Raw genomic sequence first — 26533 nt, forward strand, 5'->3', positions numbered from 1 at the left:
ACAATGTGTTTTTATAGTTTTCAACAGGAGTTTTTTTAAATCAGGAAAGGGGTAAAAATTTTTATCGCCTCCTGTAATAAAATTTGATTATGAAACTGAGAGTAAGTTCAATTTTAACTCCACATTATCTATTCTCCAATACATATCATACTGTTTGTTCTTCCCATAAGCCCCACACTCCCAACAAAGTACATAGAATACACATGGGTGAAAATCACTAAACCAGAACAAAAGTTACTATTACTCAAAACTGAATATGGGACAACTGCTTTAATAAGAAATTGACATGCCTATTTGACATTTTGTGAGTGTATGAGAAAGAGAAAGAGATATTCCCATTTGCTTTTTTTTTTCTAAAGATTTATTTATTTTATTGCAAAGCCAGATATACAGAGAGGAGGAGACAGAGATTTTCTGTTGTTGAATCACTCTCCAAGTCGTCACAATGGCTGGAGCTGCACTGATCTGAAGCCACAAGCCTGGAGCTTCATCCAGGTCTCCCATGCGGATGCAGGGTCCCAAGGCTTTGGGCCGTCCTCCACTGCCCCCTAGGCCACAACCAGGGAGCTGGATGGGATGTGTGGCTGCTGGGATTAGAACTGGCACCCATATGAGATCCAAGCGCAAGCAAGGCGAGGACTTCAGCCACTAGGCTATTGCAACGGGATCCTCCCATCTGCTGTTTTACTCTCCAAACATGAACAAAGACCAAGACTGAGTCATAGCCAAGACCTTGATCCAGGTCCCCCATGTGGGTGGGCCCTGAGGTTGATTATTAGTAAGAGGCTATAAGCAAGAGCAGAGTTGGGATCTGAACTCAAGCACTCTGACTTGTGATATGGGTATCCTAGGTGGCATCATTAGTACTGCAAGCACTAACTGGCAACAATTTGCGATCCTGGAGCTTGCAAGGTAAGGATTATCCATTGAGCCATCACACCGGGCCCCAGACTGAAGTTTACGAGTGAAGAAATAAAGGCATAATATCAAAATGTCAAACTTTTAGGAGTGGTCTTCTGGTCTATTTAAAAAGACACACCTGTAACCTGTATTGGTGTACCTGGGTTTTGCACTTGACTCTCATTCTTGATTTTAGTGCTTCCAATTGATGAAGATCACAGGAGGCAGCAATGAAGGCTCATGTAATTGGTTTCTGCCACACCACTTGATAGACCTGGATGGATTTCCCAGCTCCCGGCTTCAGCTACCATACTGGTGCCTTTGTGGGTATTTGGGGAGCAACAACATTTGGGAGTGCTCTTTCCTTTATTATAGCTGTAATGGCCTGAGCTGGTCTAGGCCAAAGCAAGGATCCCAGAATTCCACTTACGTAGGTCCTCCCATGTGAATAGCAGAGCTCAAGTACTTGGGCCATCTTTTACCGAAAATCCAGGGGAACTAGCAAGCAGCTGGGTCAAAAGTGGAGCAGCTGTTAGGTAAACTGGTGTGCTGACATCACAGGTAGCAGCTTAGCCCATCAAGCCATAATGTAAGTCCTTAATTTAATTTTCCCAGCAGATTAAAAAAAATTTTTTTAATTGACTTGAAAGGTAGAGCGACAGGAGATGTTGCAACTGCTGGTTCACTACCCAAACACATGCAATGGATAGCGCTGGCCCAGGCTGAAGCCAAGTTTTCCAAATGGGTCATTTTCTGCTGCTTTCCTGGATGCACTAGCCATGAAGTGGACTGAAAGCAGAGTAGCCAGGAGCAAATTGCTGCTATCTACATAACATCCAATTCACAGATAATGAAATACGATGTAAATATATTTTAATTTAAAAAATACACACTGAAAGAATTTCAAGAATACATGACATGGGTCCGGCGCGATAGCGTAGTGGTTAAAGTCCTCGCCTTGCATGTGCTGGGATCCCATAAGGGCACCGGTTCTAATCCCGGCAGCTCCACTTCCCATATAGCTCCCTGCTTGTGGCCTGGGAAAAGAGTGGAGGATGGACCAAAGCTTTGGGACCCTGCACCCGTGTGGGAAACCCGGAAGAGCTCCTGGTTCCCAGATTCGGATTGGCTCAGCTCCAGCCACTGCGCTCACTTGGGGAGTGAATCATTGGACGGAAGATCTTCTCTCTGTCTCTCCTCTCTGTATATTTGCCTTTCCAATAAAAATAGATAAATCTAAAAAAAAAAAAAAAAGAAAAAGAATACACGACATGACACATGCACACTTGATCTTAGCCAGAAGGCCAAGAACCAATATATACAGCACATCAAAAATATGAATCTAAATGGAAACAAGATGGCGGAATAGGGTGAGGGCACATTTAAACAGATGGAGAAACACTAGCCAGTGTGAAGCAGAGAGGGCACATTCCAGGAAACAGGAGAGGACAAAACGACAACAGAGGGGCACCTGGAGACTGATGGACATAGGAAAGCAACAGAGACAACAGTGTGGTGCTGCAGTGACCCAAAACACCAGTGGGATTCAGCAAGCTGCAATCTGAACTCCACTGGCAGTTGGAACTCCACAGCAACCAGGTGGGAAGGGGAGTTCAGCAGGGAACTCAGGAGCTGAACCCAAAGAACTGCCCATCCTGCTGGTTTGTTTGATTTGACCAGGAGCAGAGAGAGCAGCAGATCAGAAACAAGTGGTACGGGAACAGGGTGGACATCACAGCCTAAACCCCCTTAGAGTTGAATAGGGCATCATCTGTGTAGGGAGGCAATGGCTATGGGACAGAACTGCACATGTACTAAGCTGGCAGCGAATTTATGTTGGGCTCAGTGAATTGCAATGATGTGGCATCCTTCAGGTTTCACCCAAAATAGGTCCAGGTAGCCTCCAGATCTAATGGCCAGCAGATCAAGAACTCCACAAGTTTCACATAGAGTGCCATTTTGTACAGTGTGGCAAAGGCTTTGGCGACTGTGAGTTGTGCATGTGTTATCATCCTGGAAACTGCATGAATTGGAACTGGGAGAAACATTGTACAGACAATGGTGCAACAATAGCGCAGTATCACAGTAAGTGGAGTGCTGAGCCAGGAACTGGGCTACACAGATCACAGTGGAAGTTTGACATAAGAGCCCAGATCTGAAACTCACTGGAGGAGTGGCACAAGTGACTGCAAAGAACTGGGTACCAACCACAATAAGTAAAATCAAACTGCACACCTCTGGAAACATGCCCCAAGGAGAAGAATCTGTTAACCAGAAGGAACAAAGAAATAATGAATATCACTGAATATTACTGAAGACTCCCCTGCAAATAAGTGGAAGCCTTTGTTAACCTCAGAGTTAAGTGAGGGAGACATCAAGAAAACGCGGGCTACACAATTCAAAACACTTGTCATAAAGCTTCTTATCAACAACGAGAAGCACATAAAGCAGGCATTCAAACAATCCAAGGAATGTATCACAAAATAAATGAATCAAATGAAAGCTGATATATCAGAAATGAAGAACATAGTGGAGCAAATTTAAGTACAGCAGAGAGTCTCCAAAACAGAATGAATGAAGCAGAACAGAGAGTCTCAGAATTGGAAGGTATTTCCTGTCACTAGGGGGAAACAAACAAAAAGTTGGAAGCAGAGCTGGATCAAGCTAATAAAGTATATAAGAATTGAAAGACACTATTAAAAGGCCAAATATAATAGTTATGGGAGTCCCAGAAGGTGCAGAAAGGGAAGCTGGATTTAAAAATGTATTTAGGGACTGGCACCATGGCCTAGCAGCTAAAGTCCTCACCTTGAATGCACCAGGATCCCATATGGGCGCTGGTTACAATCCTGACAGTTCCACTTCCCATCTAGCTCCCTGCTTGTGGCCTGGGAGAGTAGTGGAGGATGGCCCAAAGCCTTGAGACGCTGCACCCGCATGAGAGACCAGGAAGAAGTTCCTGGCTCCTGGTTTCAGATCTGCATAGCACCGTTTTTTTGGGTCACTTGGGAAGTGAACCATCGGACAGAAGATCTTCCTCTCTGTCTCTCCTCCTCTCTGTATATCTGACTTTCCAATAAAAATAAATAAATCTTTAAGAAAAAAAGTATTTAATGAAATAATAAGGGAAACTTTCCCTAATCTAGAGAAAGAATTGGGAAACAACATCCAGGAGGGGCCCAGAACTCCCAACAGGGTTGATGACAAGCCATCTTCACCATGATACATGATCATTAAGCTCTCTTCAATCGAACATAAAGAAAAGCTCCTTAAATGTGCATGTGTGGCGCCGACCAGCAGCGACACTAACAACAAGGCACACTCTTGAGGGTCTGGGAAAAGCCGGAACTACAACTGGACCCCTTATTGCCAAAGCGGCTGTGTTTATACCCTTCTCTCTGCTACCTTTTTCTCTGTTGGTCTTGGCTTTTCTCCCTGCTTTTCTAGCCCTCTCTCTGCCGCTTTTCTTCCCATACTTCTCCTCGTAAGGCTTATTGCTTTTGTACCCTTCTCTGCTGCTTTTCCCCGTACTTTTCTCTCCATAGGTCTTGTTCCTTATAGCCCCTCTCTGCTTTTTCTCCCTGTAGGTCTTAGCTTTTCCACCCAAAGATGTTAGCTCTTCTACCCCTCTCTGCTGCCCTGTTCTCCCCGTCTTTCTCCTCCTCCTTGTCTGTCTTACAGCTTTTAGTGGCTGCTTTTATACCACTCTCCACCAATCACTTCTCCCCATGGGTCCACACGGCGCTACCTGATAGGCCAGTAGCAATGACATAATTGTAGCGAGGGCATCAGCCTATCCCTGTGACTTCGTGTTTACCTGCTGGTGAGACTAACCCCGCCTCCTGGCCCTGGGCCAGGATGGCCTTTCCTATTCCTGGGAGCTGCTTCAGCACCCTGCTCCCCACACACGTGAAAAAATCAATTGACATATAAAGGAATGCCAATTAAACTCACAGGAGACCTCTCACACCAAACTCTACAAGCAAGAAGAGAATGGAGTAACATATTCCAGATTCTAAAAGCAAAAAACTGTCAGCCCAGAATAATGTACCCAGCAAAGCTTTCCTTTGTCTTTAAAAATGAAATAAAATTCTTCCACAATAAAGAAAAGTTAAAAGAATATGCGTTTTTCCAAACCCGCCCTACAAAGGATACTTAAAGATATTCTCTTGACAGAGAAAAGCAATAGCATCCGCTAAAACTGAAGGCAAATGTGAAGAACATTCCAGTAAAATAACAACAGAAGGGCATGGCGCAATGGCCTAGAGGCTAAAGTCCTCCCCTTGAATGTACCGGCATCCCATATGGGCGCCAATTTTAATCCTGGCAGCTACACTTCCCATCCAGCTCCCTGCTTGTGCCTGGGAAAACAGTAGAGGATGGCCCAGAGTCTTGGGACCCTGCATCCACGTGGGAGACCTGGAAGAGGCTCCTGGCTTCTGGCTTCGGATCGGCACAGCACTGGCTGTTGCATTCACTTGGGGAGTGAATCATTGGACAGAAGCTCTTCCTCTCTGTCTCTCCTCCTCTCTGTATCTGATCTTGTAATGAAAATAAATCTTAAAAAAAAAAAAAAACAGCAGACTAAATCAATGAACAACCCACTGCTAAAATGACAGAACCAAATTATTATTTATATTAACTTTGAATGTAAATAGTTTAAACTCATCAATGAAATGTAATAGATTAGTAATGGGTATTACAAACACAAAACCCATCTATTTGCCACCTAGAGGAGATACATCTCATCAACAACGATCAGCGGAAACTACAGCTCATGGATTTGACGTTTTTAGCTTCATTTCTTTTTTTTTTTTTTAAGATTTATTCATTTTTATTACACTCAGATATACAGAGAGCAGAGAGAGAGAGGAAGATCTTCTGTCTGATGATTCACTCCCCAAGTGAGCCGCAACGGCCGGTGCTGCGCCAATCCAAAGCCGGGAACCAGGAACCTCCTCCAGGTCTCCCACGCAGGTGCAGCATCTCAAGGATTTGGGCCGTCCTCGACTGCTTTCCCAGGCCACAGGCAGGGAGCTGGATGGGAAGTGGAGCTGCCGGGATTAGAACCGGCGCCCATATGGGATCCCGGGGCGTTCAAGGTGAAGACTTTAGCCGCTAGGCCACGCCGCCGGGCCCTAGCTTCATTTCTTAAAAACACATTTTTTTCTCATTAAATTCTGTAACGACTCAGATTGTACAATAGCTTCATTTTATTCAAGAAGGTTCTTGATTTCCTTTTTCACTTCTTCAACAACATATTAGTCATTCAGTAGCATGTTATTTAACTTCATGGCATTTTTAATGTCTTTTTTTTCTTCCTGTTGTTAATTTTGTTTTGTGTGTTTTCATTTAAGGGTATGTACAGTAATTTTGTAATTTTGTAATGGAGACGATCATATCCAGTGGCATGCTGTTTAACTTTCTGGCATTGTAAATTTCTGTTCTTCTTCCTGTCATTGGTTTTGTTTTGTGGCTTTTCACTTGGGGGGGTGGGATTTATAGTGACTGTGTAGTGGAGACTGACATGTCCAGATGTGAGGCTATGCTGCACTGTGCATCTAAACTTCCAGGAAAACTGTTGGATGTGTCTTGACAATGGGATGCTGGATTCTCTGCCATTGTCCATACCCACAATGATGGACTTATGACTGTCTTATGACTGTTGTAATGATGGGAGAACTCAGTGGAGTGGGTGCAGGGATCAGGGAAGGGGTAGCTGAAATCCCAAGGCATATGGAACTGTATCATAAAATGATAGTGATAATAAAAATAAAGAAAAAGATAAATAAAGAAAAACTAATCCAATAAAATACTTGGGCATTAAACTGAGGGGCTAGGTCCTGGAGTGGTATCCTAGCAGTTAAAGTCCTCGCCTTGCACGCACCAGGAGCTCATATGTGATCCCAGTAGCTCTGCTTCCCATTCAGCTCCCTATTTGTGGCCTAGAAGGCAGTCAAGGAGAGCCCAAAGCCATGAGACCCTGCACCCGCGTGGGAGAACTGGAAGAAGCTCCAGGCTACTTGCTTTGGATAGGCTCAGCTTCAGCCGCTGCAGTAGCATGGGGAGAGTAAATCAGCAGACGGATCTTTCTCTCTGTCTCTCCTCCTTGTTGTATTTCTGATTTTCCAATAAAAATAAATAAATCTTAAATAATAGGTAAAAAGAGTGAAGGGCTGACATTTTGAGGAAGTGGGTTAAGTAGACACCTGGGACCCAACATCCCATATAGGTGCCAATTCAAGCTCTGGTTGCTCCATTTTTCTTTCAGCTTCCTACTAATGCACCTGGGAAAGGTGTGGAGGACAGCCAAAGTACTTGGTCCTCTACAGCCACATGGAAGACCTGGGTGGAGCTCCAGTCTCCTGGTTTTGTGCTGGCCTAGCCCTGGCCATTTTGGCTAACTGGAAAATAAATCAGAAAATGGAAAATCAGCCTCTCCCTCTCTTTCTCTGTAATTTTGCCTTTCTTTCCTTATTAAAAAAAATCTGAAAGTCAGATATTACAGAATAAATCTGGCTTCCAAATAATCATGCAAATCTTTAAAAAAAGGGAAGTGAGATATGAGGTGTGTTGTGTAATGAACATAAAACTATGAGCAAGGGGGTCTGGCAGCGTAGCCTAGCGGCTACAGTCCTCGCCTCGAAAGCCCCGGGATCCCATATGGGCGTCGGTTCTAATCCCGGCAGCCCCACTTCACATCCAGCTCCCTGCTTGTGGCCTGGGAAAGCAGTCAAGGACGGCCTAATGCTTTGGGACCCTGCACCCGCGTGGGAGACCTGGAAGAGGTTCCTGGTTTCCGGCTTTGGATCAGCGTGCACCGGTGGGGACAGGCCTGGGCAGACAGGCAGTGGCACCAGCTGGTATGAATATGGGCTGGAAGGTGGAGTTGGTTGGGTTGAGTTAAGCTTCAATAGCCCAAAGATGTGTACGAGATCTCAATGGGATGTGGGGCAGACTGGACCAGTCCACTACATATGCTGGCAGACACAGGAACCAGGGCTAGGGGCTGGCCCATTGGGGATTACTGGGGGTTGCTCTGACTGGGTTGCAGCTTCCGATGGCATACATGGGGAACGAGTGCATAACTGGCAGGGTTGGGTTGGGCTGTAGCACCACTAATTTGCGTAAGAGATGGAACTGGAGATAGGTCAGACTTAGCCACAACTAATGAGCAGTGTATGTGTAGGCTGATGTGTACAACAGAATGAACCAGATCCCATACTGGTGGGTGCACATAGGAATCAGGTCTGGCATCACCACAGATGAGATTTCTTTGAGGGTTCCCCCAACTGAACCTCTGGACTCAAAACTCCAACAAAGGGGAGAGTGGTAGAACCTGGAATCTGACAGTGGAGTGCATGTGTCTGAATGGGGCTTCCTCAGTTACTGAAGATACTGCAGTGGAGAGTATACTCAGATGCACATGGAGGATGAGGCATTCCTTTGGAGCCTGTGGAGGACATCTGATACCATAGCAGAGGAAGGAGGGCAGAATAAATTGGTCAACTACCCTACAAAAGCTTAATAGCAAATTTCTGGGTGAATGGAGACTCTGGGGTGAACTGTGTCAACCAATGGACCTTGGAAGGATTTCCTCATCCGTGGATCTGTGAGATTGACAGCATGTCAGAACCATCGAAACCACTTGAACAGAACCTTCAGAACACGCTCTACACTGGGGATCCTGGGATGACACCAGTGCCTATTCCCTATCCCTGGTTACTGTGGCGGTTGGAAGGATGGGTGTGGTTTCTCCTCTTGTCCCACCACTCCCCAGATACTGAAAGAAGATAAGGAGGGTGTAGAAATAGTGGTCTCACCTGCTTTCCCCTAGTCTTTGACCATTCCCACCTTAATCGACTGTGTAAACATCAAAAATTAAAACAACAAAAACCCCTAAAAGGTCCCAAATCAAAATCATAATTTAAAAATGATTTTTAGCATCTTGGAACTTATTCATGTTTATCTGAGGTCAAGGGCAGGTTTCCACGTCTTGGTTCACTCTCCAAGTTGCCATCATGGTTAGGGACTAGAAGTAGAGGTACCAACGGAACTGGAACTCTGTCCAAATCTCTCATGCAGATGTAGGACACCAAGTAATTGCGCCTTTATTACTGCATCATGGGGAGCTGGAATCAGGAACTAGAACAGGTAATTAAATCTGGGTACAAAGCTGTGCCACCAGATCAAATGGTTGTTCCCCACAAATCCCTGATAATAAGTAAATACACATTTTTTTTGAAAAGTCAAGACTGGGGCCTGAAGCAGTAGCGTACTAGCTAAAGTCCTCATGGTTGCGGGATCATCTCCTGCCTGCTTCATTTCCCATCCAGCTCTCTGCTTGTGGCCTGGGAAAGCAGCTGAGAATGGCCCAAAACCTTGGGACCCTGCACCTGTGTAGGAGACCTGAAAGAAGCTCTAGGCTATTGATTGGCTCAGCTCCGGCTGTTGTGGCCATTTGGGGAGTGAACCAGTAGATGGAAGATCTTTCTGTGTCTCCTTTTCTCTGTAAAATTTTCCAATAAAAATAAATAAATCTTCAAAAATAGGACAATGGGGTGGGTGCAGTTGCATTGGAATCTTCTATGGGTGCTGATTCGTGTTCCACTTCTTTTTTTTATAAGCTTAAAAAAATTTTTTTATTGGAATGGCAGAGAGAAGAATATATAGAAAAAAAGATCTTTTGTCTGCTGGCTCATTCCCCAGGTGCTGAGCCAATCTGAAGTCAGGAGGTAGCAGCCAGGAGCTTCTTCTGGGTCTCCCACATGGGTCCAGGGTCCCAAGGCTTTGGGCCATCCTCTACTGCTATCCCAGGCCATAAGCAGAGAGCTGGACGGGAAGTGAAACAGCTGGGATATGAACCAGTGCCCAGATGGGATCCTGGCAGACGCCAAAGTGAGGATTTAGCCACTAGCCTATTGCGCTGGGTCCAGCTTGCTGCACATCTGACCCAGCTCCCTGCTTATGACATAGGAAGGCAGTGGTAGATGGCCCAAGTCCTTGGACCCTGCTCTCATGTGGGAGACCTGGAAAGAAACTCTTGGCTTCTGGCTTTGGATCAGTTCAGCTCTGGTGGTTGTAGCAATTTGGGGCATGAACCATTGGATGGAATACCACTATGTTTCTCCTTTGCTCTGTGAAAAATCTTTCCTTTTAAACAAAAATAAATAACTTAAAAAAAAGATAAACTTCATAACTCAAATGCCTGCTCCCTAAATCATATTTCTTACTTTCAAATTAGCAGTACTCCTCACTTTCTCTCCGATAACGATGTGATTACTAATTCAACCACGTTTATTGTTTTCTATCTACCAATAGTTCATCAATTCAGTTTTCTTCCAATATTTGTCAAGTCCTTCTACATCATTTTCACTGCCATGTCCTTGAAAGGCATTATTATTTTTGCCATAGTGGTTAAATGCCTCTTCCGGGGTCTCTTATGCAGTAAGACTTAAAATCAAAGTACAGAGAATTCTAACTTTCATTCTTTTTCTAATACTTCATTTAGCCCATTGATTAGCTTTTATGTATCTCTGTGCAACTTCTTTTTTATATATAAAGATTTTTTTTTTTTATTGGAAAGTCAGATATACAGAGAGGAGAGAAAAGATCTTGTGTCCGTTGATTCACTCTCAAAGTGAACGCAACAGCTGGAGCTGAGCCGATCTGAAGCCAGAAGCCAGGAGCTTCTTCTGGGTGTCCACATGGATGCAGGGTACCAAGTGCTTAGGCCGTTCTCCATTGCTTTCCCAGATCACAAGCAGGGAGCTGGATGGGAAGCATCCATATGGGATCCTGGCGCCAGGATTAGAACCAGTGCCCATATGGGATCCTGGTGTGTGCAAGGCAAGGATCTTAGTACTGGGCTACTGCACCAGGCCCTCTGTGCAACTTCTTATGGGGTAATGAAAGAGCCTATTTAACATTTTCCTCCAAAAGAATTATCATACAAATACTTTAAAACCTGCACTCTATTTAGAGCAGGAGTGGGCACTCTTTTTTTTTTTTTTTTGCCAATGGCCTACTTTGGATATCTGTAACAGCATTGTAGGCCATACAAAATTATCACATGAAAATTTCCCTGGCATAAATTTACTGTATTTTGAATCACAGGTACAGTTGCTTTGGCAAGGTCAGATCAAATGATTTATGGGTCTTCTGGCACCTGTGCCAGAGATGCTCCCCACCTCTGCTTTAGAGGAATCAGGTCAATACAGTACCTATTGAGGCAGTCATCCACACAGCCCTTCCTGGTGTCATCATCTGGCTTCTTACAGTTACAGGTGGTAGCCTCGTAACCAGAAAGGGGTTTGACGTCAACGTAGACATCTTGAGGAGACAGTAAAGAATAGTTTGTGAATATACTGGATCATTTTTCAAGTGCTAAGCTAAGAACATTACTAATGGCACTGAGAAAAGATCACTCCCAAGTTACTCACTTGAACGAATTTTTTTATATAGTGGGACATCTGGCTTTTTGTATAGCTAGAAGAAAAAGAGAAGAAAATGTTGATATAGCATTTAACTTAAAATGCTGGACTATGACATCAATTAGTAACAACACATTAAGTTATCCATTTCTGTAACTATCAATGGCCTATACAGAAATATTTACAAGACTTACTGGATTAGATATGACTGAGGAAAACTCTAAGTGTAATTACTTTTTACAGTAAAGAAAAGGTAAGTAAAGGTCAACAGAAAAAAAATTAAATGGTTTACAGAAATGTATGTTGAAGCTTTCTTCACATGCTGTTGTATAGATGAAGTGAAACAAACAAACAAAAAAATCACACTGCAGACCATGTGGACAAATTAAGATTCTGTTTGCCTGTATCAGAAGAAAGGAACATATACATATGGCTATTTAGATGGTCTGGGTAGCTATATGAAACTAAAACGATTAATACCTTGTTTTTTTAGGTTAAAATTGTAGGAAAACACATTTCAAATTTCAACACAGGCAATTAGTTTAATGAATAAAGGGGTGAGGAAGGGGAAAAAAATGGAGTTTTCACATTTTAACCAAGAAGGTATTTTTGGAACAGAAGATATTAAGGGAGATAGTCCACCTTTATGCTGCCATAGAAGGCAGTATAAGACAAAGATCAATTTAGACTATACTGTTCAGTAATTTATTAGCTTAATCTCACACAATGTCCTGAGTCACTAAACTCAAAGCGCCATCTAACATTCTGTACTCTCAGAACTGAGACTACAGAGGGGAATGACAACTGCTCGTGGCTTTCCAGAATTAACCTTTAGTGGCTCTGGGAAAAACGAGGGGACCCATGTCCCTCATTTCTGTAACTACTGTTATTTTCCATGGCTGCTGTCAATATGGAGCCTGGGAGCTATAACTCAGTACAAAAATCACTGGGGGGAAACTTTCCAATTAGAGGAGTGAGAAAGAAAAACAGGATTTTCCTATTTATTTACCAATACATTAAAAGAGGTTTTAAAAACTATAGGAATGTTAAACATTTCTCTGTTTCCTTTGGTAGAAGAATCTCTTCTGTATTTCAAAGACAAATTACAAACCAATGTGAAGAAGCCAACAAAAATAATGCCTGAAATTTCTTAGTGCTGCTGGCAGTGCATTTTAATTCTCCTGAGACCTGTATCAAACAGGCTCTTACAAAACAGAATCGCTGCTACCAAAATAAAAGCCCAGAATAATAAGACAAAGCTGCCTAGGGAAACAGGAACTCACTGCTATTCTGCCATACGAATAAAGGCAAATAGGTCACATGAAATATGGATGTAAATGCATTTTTTTCCCCTTTCTCCTGGCATTCTAACCTTCACAGGGACATCTGATATTTGCTAAGGTGAAAACATACCAAAGAGGCAGAGAAAGAGACTTGCATACCCCACTCCTTTTACTACTAAAAATTAAATCTGGCAAAACGGGCTCTTTGTACCTGATTGTGTTTCCACTGCCAAAGGATGTCATAGGGAAGCTGGAAGTCAATTCTCTTTTGTCTCAGATACTTTCCTGAAACAAAAAACACTATCAATTTCAAAACCTATTCTGACACGTACTCAAACAAAAGGATAAGAAGCCACAATATCTAGTATGTACCAGCTGGAAGCTGTTAAACCACTAACTTTAAACTTTTCTGTTCTTTACTACAATCCTTGTAACAAATGCTAAGGATACATTTTAATTTCATAGTAGTCTATGCAAAAACAATTAACAGGAAAATGACTACTAAAAACACACAGGTGTCGGCACAGGTATCAGGAGAGGCATTTTAGCAAGCCCTGGCAAATATTAAGTACCATATTAGCCTCTTACCTGGACACCCAAAAGCTGTACAGTGCAGAAAGATCACCACTTCGGTTTGGTGTGTGCCTGGTGTTGATGGCCTCCCCAACATTGGCTACCTGTGTTCATTTTGATATGTTCCAGTGTGTAATTCTTGGAACCCACTTAGAAGCGTGCATCATTTGGAAAATTAAGGTTTGTCACCTATGGTAACTTGATCCTGAGCAAATAACTTAACTACCTATTCCAAACTTCAAATCTAGCGAATCCATGTGGTGGACAGGATTTTAGAAAAAGAAAGCAGTGGACTCTGCACATTAGCCTAGCAGCTAACGTCCTTACCTTGCACGCCTGGGATCCCATATGGGTGCTGGTTCTAATCCCGGCAGCCCTGCTTCCCATCTAGCTCCCTGCTTGTGGCCAGGGAAAGCAGTCGAGGGTGGCTCAGCGCCTTGGGATCCTGCACCCACGTGGGAGACCTGGAAGAGGCTACTGGTTCCTGGTTTCGTATTGGCTCAGCTCCAGCCATTGTGGCCACTTGGTCATTTATGGGAGAAGAACAAGATGCAATAGATCAAGAGAAGACTACAGAGCTAAGGAAGAAACTTGGGAAGAAAGGAAAGAGATGGAATAAAGAGAAACTGGAGCCTGTTAGCCAGCACTACCGCACAATCGAAGTGTCCCAGCCAGGAACCAGATGGCCACAGCTCCCTGCCCATCCCTCCTTCATCCTCATCACTACATCCAGGCTCATGCACTCATCACCTCCCACTCAAGTCAGTGGAGATGAGTGACCTCATGGGTAGACTGAATATTTGGGGACCCTTCCAACTGATATTTTATATTTCTATTTAATTGTCTTAGAGGGTGAGGTTGTGTGCAAGAAGGGAGGAGAGAGAGATTTGTTGACACCCAGTGCGCCTGTAAGATCTGGAGCAATTCCACATGGCCCCACCCATCCATACCCTGCTTAGCACAACAAACATCCAGCAATGAACTCAGACTGCCCCCAAACATACCAGGAGAGACAGTTTATGGCTCAATAAGCGCCTCAAGGATATCAGTACAGTAACTCCAAAACATTGTTCAAACTGTGCTTAACCCTAGTGGACTTTTAATAAAGGCTTTTATGTAAAAAAAAAAAAAAAAAAAAAAAAAAGCAAAAACAATTAACAGGAAAATGACTACTAAAAACACACAGGTCATTATAAAGGCTAATCAAATACTAATAATTTGCTTATTTAAATTACTAACCATAAAGTATCTGGCACTTGCCCTCCATTATTACACATAATCTAAGAATTGGCTATATAAAAGAGAAGACTTTACATTTAAATAAATCAAGCATTTTACCATGCAAATTTTATGATCTATTAACATTTTCCCATTAATTAAAATACTACTGTAAAAAATTCTTCTTTTTTTTTTTTTTGAGAGGCAAAAGACCTTGTTTGGCTTAGACTGAAGTAAGGAACCAGGAACTCCAGGGATGGAGTTGCGCCACTGCCTGCTGTTCCTACAGTGCACATCAGCAGGAAGCTGGACCAAATAGGAGCTAGGACGTCATATGAGATGCATAGGCAGTCATATGAGATGTGGGCATCCCAAGAAGCAACAAATGCCTGCATTAATGCTACTTATAAGGTCAATTTTTATATCCCCTTTCTAACTTAAAAAAGGCCTCTCCATCCGTTTCTGGAGGCAGAGTCTGGGGAACAGGTGGCAGGCGCCATGTCCGGCCGGGAAGGTGGTGAAAAGAAGCCCCTGAAGAACCCCAAGAAGCAGGCCAAGGAGATGGATGAGAAGGATAAGGCTTTCAAGCAGAAACCGAAAGAGGACCAGAATAAACTCCAGGAGTTGAAAGCAAAGGTCATGGGGAAGGGCCCCCTGGCCACAGGTGGAATTAAGAAATCTGGCAAAAAGCTGCTCCTTGCATTTGAAGTGATGCTGCCCTTGACCCTACATGTGTCTGGACATCCGACATCCTGGCTGGAGCATCTTTAGCCCCCGATAGTTAGGATGAAGTGTCACCTTGGAGACCGTTGTACATTTATGAATAAACTTTTGTAAAAAAAAAAAAGGGGGGGGAGGGGGAGAAACACCATTGTATGGTAGCTCACTGTTTCCTAAGTTGTTTTCATCCAGCCATTCTTAGCTGTGCATGTAAAGTAAGCTCAGCTGAGAATCCTGCCAGAGGCTGCTCTGTGGTCTCTGTTCTCAAAATTCTGTATCACCTGGAATTACAGCAACAAACTAGAAAGGAAAAAAAAAAAAAAGCCTCTCCAAATTCCATATACTGTAATACCATGCAATCACTTGTTTCTAGAACAAGTTTCGTTCCAATTTTAGTATATTGCTGCCAAAGCAAGCATATAGGCCACTAATTTTCAAAGCGTGCTCTGATTAGAAGCTCCGAGTTTAAAACTTTTTAAAAAAGATTTATTTATTTTTATTGCAAGGTCAGATGTACAGAGAGGAGGAGAGACAGAGAGGAAGATCTTCTGACCAGTGATTCACTCCCCAAGTGAGCCACAATGGCCAGAGCTGTGCCGACCTGAAGCCAGATCTTCTGGGTCTCCCACACGGGTGTAAGGTCCCAAGACTCTGGGCCTTCCTCGACTGCTTTCCCAGGCCACAACCAAGGGAGCTGGATGGGAAGCGGGGCAGCTGGGATTAGAACCAGCACCCATATGGGATTCTGGAGTGCTCAAGGCAAAAACTTTAGCTGCAAGGCCATTGCACCGGATCCCCAAGTTTAAAACTTTTAATATGATGAAGATTTTACATACCTTTTTTTAGCATGGTGGCACTGGCATTAGTGATAGGTAAAACCACTGGCATCCAATATGAGCACTAATTCAAGCCCTGGCTGCCAAAATTTTGATTTAGCTCCCTGCTAATGGCCTGCAATAGCAGTGGAAGTTGGTCTAAGTGCTTGGGCTGCTGCACCTATTTGGGAAGTGAACTAGGGGATGGAAGATCTCTGTCTTTCTCTCCATCTTTGTGACTCTGTTTTTACAAAATAAACAAATCTCAAAAAACAAACAATGCTCTTGGTGAAGAGTCTAAAATCTTTTCAAATCTTGGCCTATAAGACAATATTTTTTTAAAAGATTTATTTATTTGATTACAAAGTCAGATATACAGAGAGGAGGAGAGACAGAGACGAAGATCTTCCATGCGATAATTAACTCCCCAAGTGAGCCGCAACGGGCCGGTGCACGCTGATCTGAAGCCGGGAACCAGAAACCTCTTCCCGGTCTCCCACGCGGGTGCAGGGTCCCAAAGCATTGGGCCGTCCTCGACTGCTTTCCCAGGCCACAAGCAGGGAGCTGGATGGGAAGTGGAGCTGCTGGGATTAGAATCGGCGCCGATATGGGATCCCAGGGCGTTCAAGGCGAGGACTTTAGCCACTAGGCCACGCCGCCAGGCCCTATAAGACAATATTTTTAACATTCTGCAGTGCACAGTGAAAAATAAAGTTTTTCTGTTGCATAATAAAATACAATGGCTGTCTTAAGGAAAACATTTGTGCGAATATCTGAATGGCCTGTTGAACTGAATCAACAGTTTTTATGTTAACATCATTTTTACTTGTATACACAACTGACAAACGGTGGTTGTTCACATGCAAGTTCTGAAAATAAGCCATATGATCTGGTCATGCCAAAAAATACAAACGACAGTATTTGTCACCAGTGATAAAGATTGCATATTGAGTGGACTCCAATTTTTCTTTTAAAAATTCATTTTATCTGTGCTCGCTTCAGCAGCACATATACTAAAATTGGAATGATACAGAGAAGATTAGCGTGAACCCTGTGCAAGGATGACATGCAAATTTGTGAAGCGCTCCTTATTTTTTTGGAATGGTTAGATTGGTAGCAATTCTCAACTGTTGAACTATCAAGGCCACTTGAGCAAGACCCTTGGAGCATGCCCCACACTGGGGACCTAGGATGGGTGGGAGGCTGGGTGGGGCTTCTTCCTTTGTCTCCCCCTTTACCCCAGATACAGAAAAAAAAAAGTGGAAATAGTAGTCTTACTCACTTTCCTGTAGCCCTTGAACCTTTGTACCCTAACCAACTATGTAAAGATTATCAAAAATAAAAAAATTCATTTTATTTTTACTTGTAAGGCAGATTTACAGCGAGAGACAAAGATCTTCCATCTACTGATTTACTTCCCCAGTGATCACAATGGCCAGAGCCAAGCTGATTTGAAGCCAGGAGCCACAAGCCAGGAGCTTCTTTTGGGTCTCCCATGTGGGTACAGGGTCCCACGGCATCAGGACATCCTCCACTGCATCCTCCCCCCCCAGTTCATAAGCAGGGAACTGGATAGGAAGTGAAGCAGCCAGGGCACGAACTGGCATCCACATGGGATCCCAGCACTTCTGAGGAGAGAATTAGCCAATTGAGCCACTGATATTTTTGAAAGCTGTTCACTACTGTGAGTTGTTCAATTATCCAGTATTTAGAATTCCCTAATGAAATCACTGGAGGTACAAACAAACACGGTTTTTTTCAGATACATGTAGAGAGCAGAAAAGCTATGATTTGTGAGGAAGCGCCAGAGTTCTTGGGATCCTGCATCCACGTGTGACACTTGGGGCTCCTGGCATCAGCTCCCGCTATTGTGATTGGGAGTTATCATTTTGGAAGTGAGCCAGCAGATGGAAGATTTTTCTGTCTCTGCTTCTCTGTGTAAATCTGCCTTTCAAATAAAAAAGAATAAATCCTTTTTAAAAAAGGAGAAAAAATGGGCCCGGCGGCGTGGCCTAGTGGCTAAAGTCCTTGCCTTGAACGCCCCGGGATCCCATATGGGCGCCGGTTCTAATCCCGGCAGCTCCACTTCCCATCCAGCTCCCGGCTTGTGGCCTTGGAAAGCAGTCGAGGACGGCCCAATGCTTTGGGACCCTGCACCCGCGTGGGAGACCTGGAAGAGGTTCCTGGTTCCCGGCTTTGGATCGGCTCAGCACCGGCCCGTTGTGGCTCACTTGGGGAGTGAATCATCGGATGGAAGATCTTGCTCTCTGTCTCTCCTCCTCTCTGTATATCTGACTTTGTAATCAAATAAATAAATCTAAAAAAAAAAAAAAGGAGAAAAAATAAGGAAAAAGCAGTGGGAGATGACCCAAGTGTCTGGAGCGCTGTCACCCATGTGGGAAATAAGGATGGAATTCTGGGTTCCTGATTTTGGCCAGTAACAATCCCAGCTGTGTGGCCATTGGGAGAGTGAGACAGTGGGTGAAAGATCTCTCTGTTTCTTCGGCCTGGTTCGAGGACTTAAGAACTCAAGGGGAGCAGCCCGGCGGCGTGGCCTAGCGGCTAGAGTCCTCACTTTGAATGCCCCAGGATCCCATATCAGCGCCGGTTCTAATCCCAGCAGCTCCACTTCCCATCCAGCTGCCTGGTTGTGGCCTGGGAAGGCAGTCGAGGACGGCCCAAGGCCTTGGGACACTGCACCCGAGTGGGAGACCCGGAAGAGGTTCCTGGTTTCCGGCTTCGGATCGGCGTGCACCGGCCGTTGCAGCTCACTTGGGGAGTGAATCATCAGACGGAAAACCTTCCTCTCTGTCTCTCCACCTCTCTGTATATCTGACTTTGTAATAAAATAAATCTTTAAAAAAAAAAAAGAACTCAAGGGGAGGCTGGCACAGTGACTTAATTGGACAAACCCTTCCCCTTCAAGCACTGGGATCCCATAGGGGCACCAATTCATGTCCTGGCTGTTCCATTTCCCATCCTGCCCCTGCTCGTGGCCTACTGGGGCAGTGGAGAATAGCGCAATGCCTTGGAGCCCTGCATCCATGTGGGAGACCTGGAAGAGGGCCCTGGTTCCTGGCTTCAGATCGGCTCAGCTCTAGTCAATGTGGACATTTGCCTTTCCAATAAAATAAATAAAATCCCTAAAAAACAAACACACACACAAAAAAACCCCCCAAAACCAAAGAGGTTTCAAGGACCTAAGGACATGAGACATCCTCTGCTGCCTTTCCAGTGCTTAAGCAGAGAGCCGGATGGGAAGTGAAGCCCCCAGTACACGAATCAGCACCCACATGGTGCAACAGTACCATCCCTTCCTTTAAAAAAAATAATGAAGCTAATGAACAAAAAATCCCTAACCTTAGTTAATCAACGGGAAAAAGATCTGAATAAATATTTCTCAAAGAAATACAGGTGGCCAACAATTACACAAAAAGATGCCCAACAGTATTAATCAATACTGAAACTCAAATTCAAACCAAACTGAGGAAGTAGACATTCTGACCCAGTGGTTTAAGCCATTGCTTGGGAAGCATACTAGAATGCCTGGGATCAAGTTCTAACTCTTTGTCCAACCAAACTTATTCCTAACATGTATCCCTGGCACTCACATGAGAAACCTGAATGGAATTCCAGGGCCTTAGCTTCTGGCGTAGCCCTGTCTATTGAAGGGAAACAGAAAATAAAAAAGCAAATGTAAGACACACTCCGTCATACTTCCCTTCAGATAAGTAAATCAACCTTAAAAGAACTGAAAACAGGGTTTCTAACAAAAAATTGTAAAGAAATGTTTATAGTACCATTACTGGTAACTGTTAAAAGACAGAAACAGAAATATACAAAAATGGGGATAGGTGCTGTGTTGCTGCAGTGAAGTCACCAAATGGGTGTGACTGCACCACTTGCCAGAGTGCTACTTCAAAGAATGGCTACTGAGCTCCTGACCTGCTTTCCTCCTAATGTATCCTGCAAGGCAGTAGGTGATCACTCAAATGTTTGGGTCCCTGCCATAAATTCTTAATTCCTAGCCTGATGAAGCACTGGCTATTGGGGGCATTTAAGGAATAAATCAGTGAATAAAGTTATCTCTCTCTCTCTCTCTCTGCCTGTCAAATAGATAAATAAATAAATATCAGAAAAGAAACGCTCAGGCCATGTCCATTGTTATGCTAGTAGCAATATAGCATTACTGTTAAACATTGTATTTAGGGCCCATGCCCAGCTGCTTCACTCCTAGGCAGCTCCTTGCTTATGGCTTGGGAAAGCAGTGGATGATGGCCCAAAGCCTTGAGACACTGCACCCTCGTGGGAGACCTGGAAGAAGCTCTTGGCTTTGGATCAGCTCAGCTGTAGCTGTTGTAGTCACTTGGGGAGTAGATCACTGGATGGAAGATCTTTCTATCTCTCCTTGTCTCAGCAAATAGCCCTTCCCAATAAAAAATAAATAAATCTTAGGAAAAACAAACAAACAAACAAACAAAGGAAATGCCCATTGATGATGAACGAAGGAAAAATAAACACACACTGGCAAAATTCTCACACATACCTATGCATGAAATAACTTCGATAATATTATGCTAAGTAAAATAAAGCACACCAAAAAAAAAAAATTACATGATGACTCCACTTGTACTCACAGGCAGTGTTCACCGATAAATGAAGAACTTAGAAAATCCAAGTGAGTGTCCAGGTAAGTATGATTAGTGGTGCAGTGACTGAATACCCCAGCCATGTTCCTGTAGCTGGGGGTACCTGTGCCAGCCCAGGCTTCTTCGTGGGGATGCTAGCTCCCCAACCACTGCTGCTAAGTTGGGGTATAGTTCTGGGCTCGTTCAAGCCTGAGGTCTGAGAATTTCCTCCATACACAGTGACGATCCTGGAAACCGATCTTGGACAGCTCTGGGCATGCTCATGACCATGGCTCTGCCCACTGTTGCCATGTTGGTGGGCAAAATCCAGGTAAGTCTGAGCAGCAGCACAGGTGTGTGGATCCCCCAGCCATGTTCCTATGGCTGGGGGTACCTGTGCCGGACCCAGGTATATCCACTGCTGCTAGGCAAGGGAGAGGGTCCTGGGCTTGTGGGCGGCCAGAGTGCCAAGCGGTGCCAGGCTTCACTCGCTAGCCACATGGTGGTGAGATCTGGGGCCTTGGGGGGGGTATGGAATTACTGTTTAAGGACATCCATGGATAAGGCCACTGTACATGTAGTTGAGGAATGAATCCTGAGGGGCACCCAACAATAAGGCTTCTGTACTTGCAGGTAAGTGAGTGGGGGACTGAGACTGGAGATTTGAAGGGGAGAAACCTTTATACCATTACGGGTCAGACTGATACACCAGCCCATATGGAAGTCCTGGGTTGGGCTTGTTAGCATGGAACATGGCTGACTACCATGCCACTGCATGTGTAAGCTATGGCTGGGGACCTGTCTGGCAGGGCTAGATCCCAGTACCTGACAGTGAGTGGCAGATCAGGGGATGGGTCACATTAGACTGGGCCATGACCCCTACCAGGTCTGAGTGTAGATTCTGTGGGGGATATGTGGTTCTAACCCTATGGAACTACAAGTTCTGCTGGTTAGCTTGAGAGTTGGGATGATGATGGGCTGAGCTAGGCGTGACCATGGAACTCACTGATACTCACTGGCATTGGGGCTGGGAACAAGCAGGGCAGATCCAGGCTGCAGCACCTGCATGAACACCCTAAAACAGGGTGTGGCGTGGGCCGGGCGGCACCAGCTCATAAAAAGGCCGGATCAGATGGGGTAGGTCATGTTGGCATGCATGAGATCTGGGTCTGGGAGTGGCCCAAGCAGGGAAACCTGGAAAACTACCCTAGAGGGTCATAGCTCCCGCTGATGAGCACGTGGTCCATGCCTGGGTGTTGGGCATGCTGGGCAGGGTAGTTCCATCTGTCGGAAAGTGTGTGAGTTGGTTTTAGAATGGGGGGGGGGCCCGGTTCAAGTCCTTGCCTTGAACGCCCCAGCATCCCATATGGGCGCCGGTTCTAATCCCAGCAGCTCCACTTTCCATCCAGCTCCCTGCTTGTGGCCTGGGAAAGCAGCTGAGGATGACCCAAAGCTTTGGGACCCTGCACCCACGTGGGAGACCTGGAAGAAGTTCCTGGTTCCTGGCTTTGGATCAGCTCAGCACCGGCCCGTTGCGGCTCACTTGGGGAGTGAATCATCAGATGGAAAATCTTCCTCTCTGTCTCTATATATCCGGCTTTCCAATAAAAATGAATAAATCTTAAAAAAAAAAAAAAGAATGGGGGAGAGGGGACTGGGTAGGGCCAAACAAACCACAGCCCATTGGCAAGTGCGGGAACCAGGATGGAGTTCAGGTCATGTCAGGCTAGGCTGCCACACCTACTGGTTTGCATGAGCCAGGGATTAGAGCAGAATGAGCAGGGCCAGGTTGCAGCACCCTACAGTGGAGGAGCTATGCCAAGCGGGGTCAGAACAACCACTGGCATGTGCGAGATCTGTGGCTGGGAATAGGACAGGTAGGGGAGCAAAGGAGATGCCCTGGCTGGGTTGTGAGTTCTACTGGTGAGCATAGGGGTCAGAGTGGGGGTTGTGGTCTTGTCTAGACATGGATGCTGTGTCCTTCGGCCTAAGTGTGGACTGCGTTGGGGTATGCAAGACAGGGGTAGACTGCAGCACCCAATGGAACTCGTGAGAACCAGGATGGGTGTAGGATGGGCTGGGCTAAGTCTCTGCCCCTGCTGAGCCATGCATGAGCAGTATCTGGGTATGGACCAAACTTGGTTGAGCTGTAGCACACAATAGTAAGAACCGGAATGGTGAGGGCTGGTCAGCAAAGGCCACTCACTGTTTCTGCTAGGACAGAAGGTGGACTAAGAAGGGCTGGCCCATATACCCACTGGTGTGTGTGTGGGATCCGGCACTGGGAGAGGTTCTGATAGAGGAACTTGGCAACTTCTCTGTCGAAACAGAGTCCCTGCAGGTGAGCACAAGAAAGGGAACAGCCCAGACCAGGCCATGTTACAGTTACAGTACCCACGGGCTTACCTTTGGCTCAGGTCTGGGCAGGTTTGTATCACCCACTGGCAAATCCAAGAGTCAGAATGGTGTGTGGGTCATGCCTGGTCGGGCTGCAATACTAGCCAGTCCACATTAGGACCAGGTCTGAGGGCTGGGTTGGCTGGCTAGGCTGTAGTCCCCTCTAGTGTGAGCTGGAACTGGGGTAGGCAGGGCCGGGCCAGGCTACCGCACTCAATGGCAAATGCTGAGGAAAGGTGGGCCTTATCAGACTGGGCCATAGTGCCCAACCAGCACACGTGAGACCCAGGGGTGGGGGGAATACACAGTAGAGGGGCTGGAGGGAGTTCCTCTGCTGGGCCACTATTCCCATTAAAGTTTTGAGTGGGGGCAGACCAGACTGGGCAGGGCTACAACACCTGTTACCCTGCATGTAAGCCAAATCGGAGATAAGCCAGCTGTGTGGACTGTACTTACTGGTACATTCATAAACCAGAGGGGGTGAGGGTTGGATGGGTTTTGCTGCAGCATCCGCTAGCAGATGCTGGCATGAGGAGAAAACTCTGTTGAGCTAAATACCTGGAGAAGGCAAGATCCAAGAATGGGAGTGAGCCCAGTAGGGAAAGAGTGAGCACCTCCCTCTTGGGTTGCCACTCTGACTGGTGAGCATGAGAACCTTGACTGGGACAGGCATGGCTAGACAGAGGCTGGCACCTGCCAGCACATATGTAGACTGAGTAGTGGGGCTGGTTAGGCTGAACTAGGCTTCAATGCCCATTGACACGTATAAGAGCTGAATAGGATGTGGGATAGACAGAACCAGTCTACTGTACATATTGGCAAGCACGGAAACAAGGATAGGGGTGGGCCTGGTTGGGGTTATTGCAGGTTGCTCCGACTAGGCTACAACTCCCACTGGTTAGCGTGGTGACCAAGTATGCAGTGGGCAGGATTAGGCTGGACTGCAACACCCATTAGTTTGTGTAGAACACAGGGCTGGAGACAACTGACCCAGCAATTGCAACTAACAGTGTTCATGTAGGCTGATTTGAGTGACAGATTGTGCCGGACCATGTGTTGTCATGCACACACAAGAATCAGGTCTGGGATCAGATGAAATTTCTTTGAGAATTCCTCCAACTAAACCACTGGACTCAGAACTCCAACTATGGAAGAAATTGCAGGTTCCATGGTCTGGCCATGGAATCCATGTGTCAGGGCTGGGCTTCCTCAGTGGCTTAGATGGAGCAGTGAACAGCATATTCAGATGCACATGGAGGATATGTTAGTTCACTGGAGCCTGCAGAGGATACCTGGTACCACATCAGAGGACAGAACAAATCAATCAACTACTCCTGCCAAGAGTTGGCAGTGAATACCTGGGCAAATGCAGACACCAAGGTGGATTATATCAGTCAGTGGAGTCTGGAGAGATACATTTCCTCCCTTAAGCTGATTCAAGACTAGCTATAGAATGACCATGATGTAAAAAGTCTGAGCCAGAGTTTGACTGATTCTGTATAAATAAAGTGGATAGCTTTCTCGCATAGTCCACAATGATCCTAGTGGTCCGTCTCTCTTTCTTTCCTCTTTGCGCCTCATCCACGCACCCTTTGCGAGTTCCGAACTCAGCTGGAGCTGGATTCCGGCACTCAACAGTAGAGCAAAGAAACCAACGTCTCAAAACTATAAAAACTACTCAAATAATACCCCGAATTTTCTCCACAATGGGTCTCTTAGACATTAAATGACTGCCATTCTTGGGTGCTGATGCAGTTTGGTAGCAAGGAGCAACCTACACTCTCTCCTTTGCAGATACAGGAGAAAAGGAAAAAAATTGGAAACACTTGTCCTACTCAACTTCCTGCATGCCTTGACCCTCCCCACCCTAATCAGAGGCCCACATGGGCATACATCCTTTTCAACTACATAAATACTAAAAAAAAAAAAAAGTTACTGAGAAAGAAAAAGACTTATATTCACTGATTCATTCCATAAATGGATGCAGTGCTGGAGGCTGGCTGGTCTGAAGAATATTAAAGAATATTTTTAACATAGTTACATAGTTATAACTATTCTAAGATCCTGGTCTGCTATTAACAACATCGGAATCACCTTGGAAGCAGTTTCTTTTGATGATCTTTTTTAGCTTAAGTCAGTTTTGCAGTTTGAGTGTGGTTCCCAAGTGATGTTGGGTAGTTGGGCCTATTGGGAAGCATTTGGATCATGGAGTACTCCTCTTCCCAGTGGATTAATGCTACTATCACAAGAGTGGGTTCCATAGGGAGGGGTTGAATGTGGAACACTCTTGCTTTATGTTGCCATCCTTTTACCACAGGATAACACAGCATAAGGGCACTTTCCAAGTTATGTATCTTGTACTTCCCAGCTTCCAGACTATGACCTAATAATCTTCCATTTAAAATACATGTGTATTTATTAATTTTTCATCCATCTGAGAGGAAGAGTGATAGAGAAAGACAGAAATTTTCCATTTACTAGTTCACTCACCAAATGACTACCACAGCCATGGCTGAGCCAGACCAAAGTCAGGTGATAGTAGCTCAATCCATACCTCTCAGTGGGTGGCAAGAACCAAAGGACTCAAGTCACTATCTGCCCCCTCCCAGGTGGGAGAACACTGGAACTCAAATCCACGTACTCCAAGACGGAGCATCCCCTTAACTGCTACACCAAATACCCAACCCACATTTTCAAATTTCTGAAAATAGGGCATAGTTTTGATACTCTTACACTATCTAAAGTAATAGCTGAACTGCCTATCATGGTATATCTTAAAATTGCTGGTACAGTCATTTAAAAACTTGTTAATTTGAAAAGGCAGCATTACAAAGAAAGAGGGAGGAAAAGGAATAGAAAGGGAGATGAGGAGGGAGAGAGAGAAGAAAACAAAGAGGGGAGAGAAATCTCTTCCATTTGCTGGTTCATTCCCCAAATGGCCATAATGACTGGGGCTGGGCAGGCCAAAGCCAGTGGCCTGGAATTCCGACCAGGTTTTCCATGTGAGTGCATTAACAGGGAGCTGGACTGGAAGTGAAGACACTAAACTGGTTGCCTATACTGGATGCTGGAGTTACAGATGGAGGCTTAGCCTGTTTCACCACAACTCTGGTTCTGCTAGTATTACTTTTGAATTATTATTATTATTATTATTATTTTAAAAGATTTATTCATTTTATTACAGTCAGATATACACAGAGGAGGAGAGACAGAGAGCAAGATCTTCCATCCGATGATTCACTCCCCAAGTGAGCCACAACGGGCCGATGCGCGCCGATCCGAAGCCGGGAACCTGGAACCTCTTCCAGGTCTCCCACGCGGGTGCAGGGTCCCAATGCATTGGGCCCTCCTCAACTGCTTTCCCAGGCCACAAGCAGGGAGCTGGATGGGAAGTGGAGCTGCCGGGATTAGAACCAGCGCCCATATGGGATCCCGGGGCTTTCAAGGCGAGGACTTTAGCCGCTAGGCCACGCCGCCGGGCCCTACTTTTGAATTATTGAATCTAACTCTGTAAAGGGCAGGGAATTTGACTCCCTAAATAGTAAGATGCACCACAATTTCATTTA

The 26533-nt window shown here is 45.1% G+C and overlaps 2 protein-coding genes and 1 non-coding gene across 6 annotated transcripts in view; 2 read left to right on the forward strand and 1 right to left on the reverse strand.

The window, feature by feature from the left end:
• The window catches only part of ASH1L (ASH1 like histone lysine methyltransferase), a 213223-nt gene that overhangs the window by 46109 nt on the left and 140581 nt on the right, over positions 1 to 26533 (reverse strand). For all 4 annotated transcript variants that reach the window (XM_004589010.3, XM_058660398.1, XM_058660396.1 and 1 more), the window contains 3 exons: positions 12828 to 12901; positions 11343 to 11388; positions 11124 to 11232 (listed from right to left, as the gene is read on the reverse strand). In XM_004589010.3, the coding sequence (XP_004589067.2) occupies positions 11124 to 11232; positions 11343 to 11388; positions 12828 to 12901 (229 nt within the window). The remainder of the gene's footprint in view (positions 1 to 11123; positions 11233 to 11342; positions 11389 to 12827; positions 12902 to 26533) is intronic.
• LOC118758582 (translation machinery-associated protein 7-like) lies at positions 14870 to 15178 on the forward strand. The gene has a single exon (XM_036494540.2). It carries the CDS (start codon positions 14906 to 14908, stop codon positions 15176 to 15178), a length of 273 nt encoding a protein of 90 aa, XP_036350433.2. The 5' UTR covers positions 14870 to 14905.
• Positions 16932 to 17038, forward strand: LOC118758662 (U6 spliceosomal RNA). The gene has a single exon (XR_004995763.1). It is a non-coding gene; the product is annotated as a U6 spliceosomal RNA (small nuclear RNA).

Source organism: Ochotona princeps, chromosome 2, assembly GCF_030435755.1.
Source record: "Ochotona princeps isolate mOchPri1 chromosome 2, mOchPri1.hap1, whole genome shotgun sequence".
In the NCBI taxonomy this organism is placed as follows: Eukaryota; Metazoa; Chordata; class Mammalia; order Lagomorpha; family Ochotonidae; genus Ochotona; species Ochotona princeps.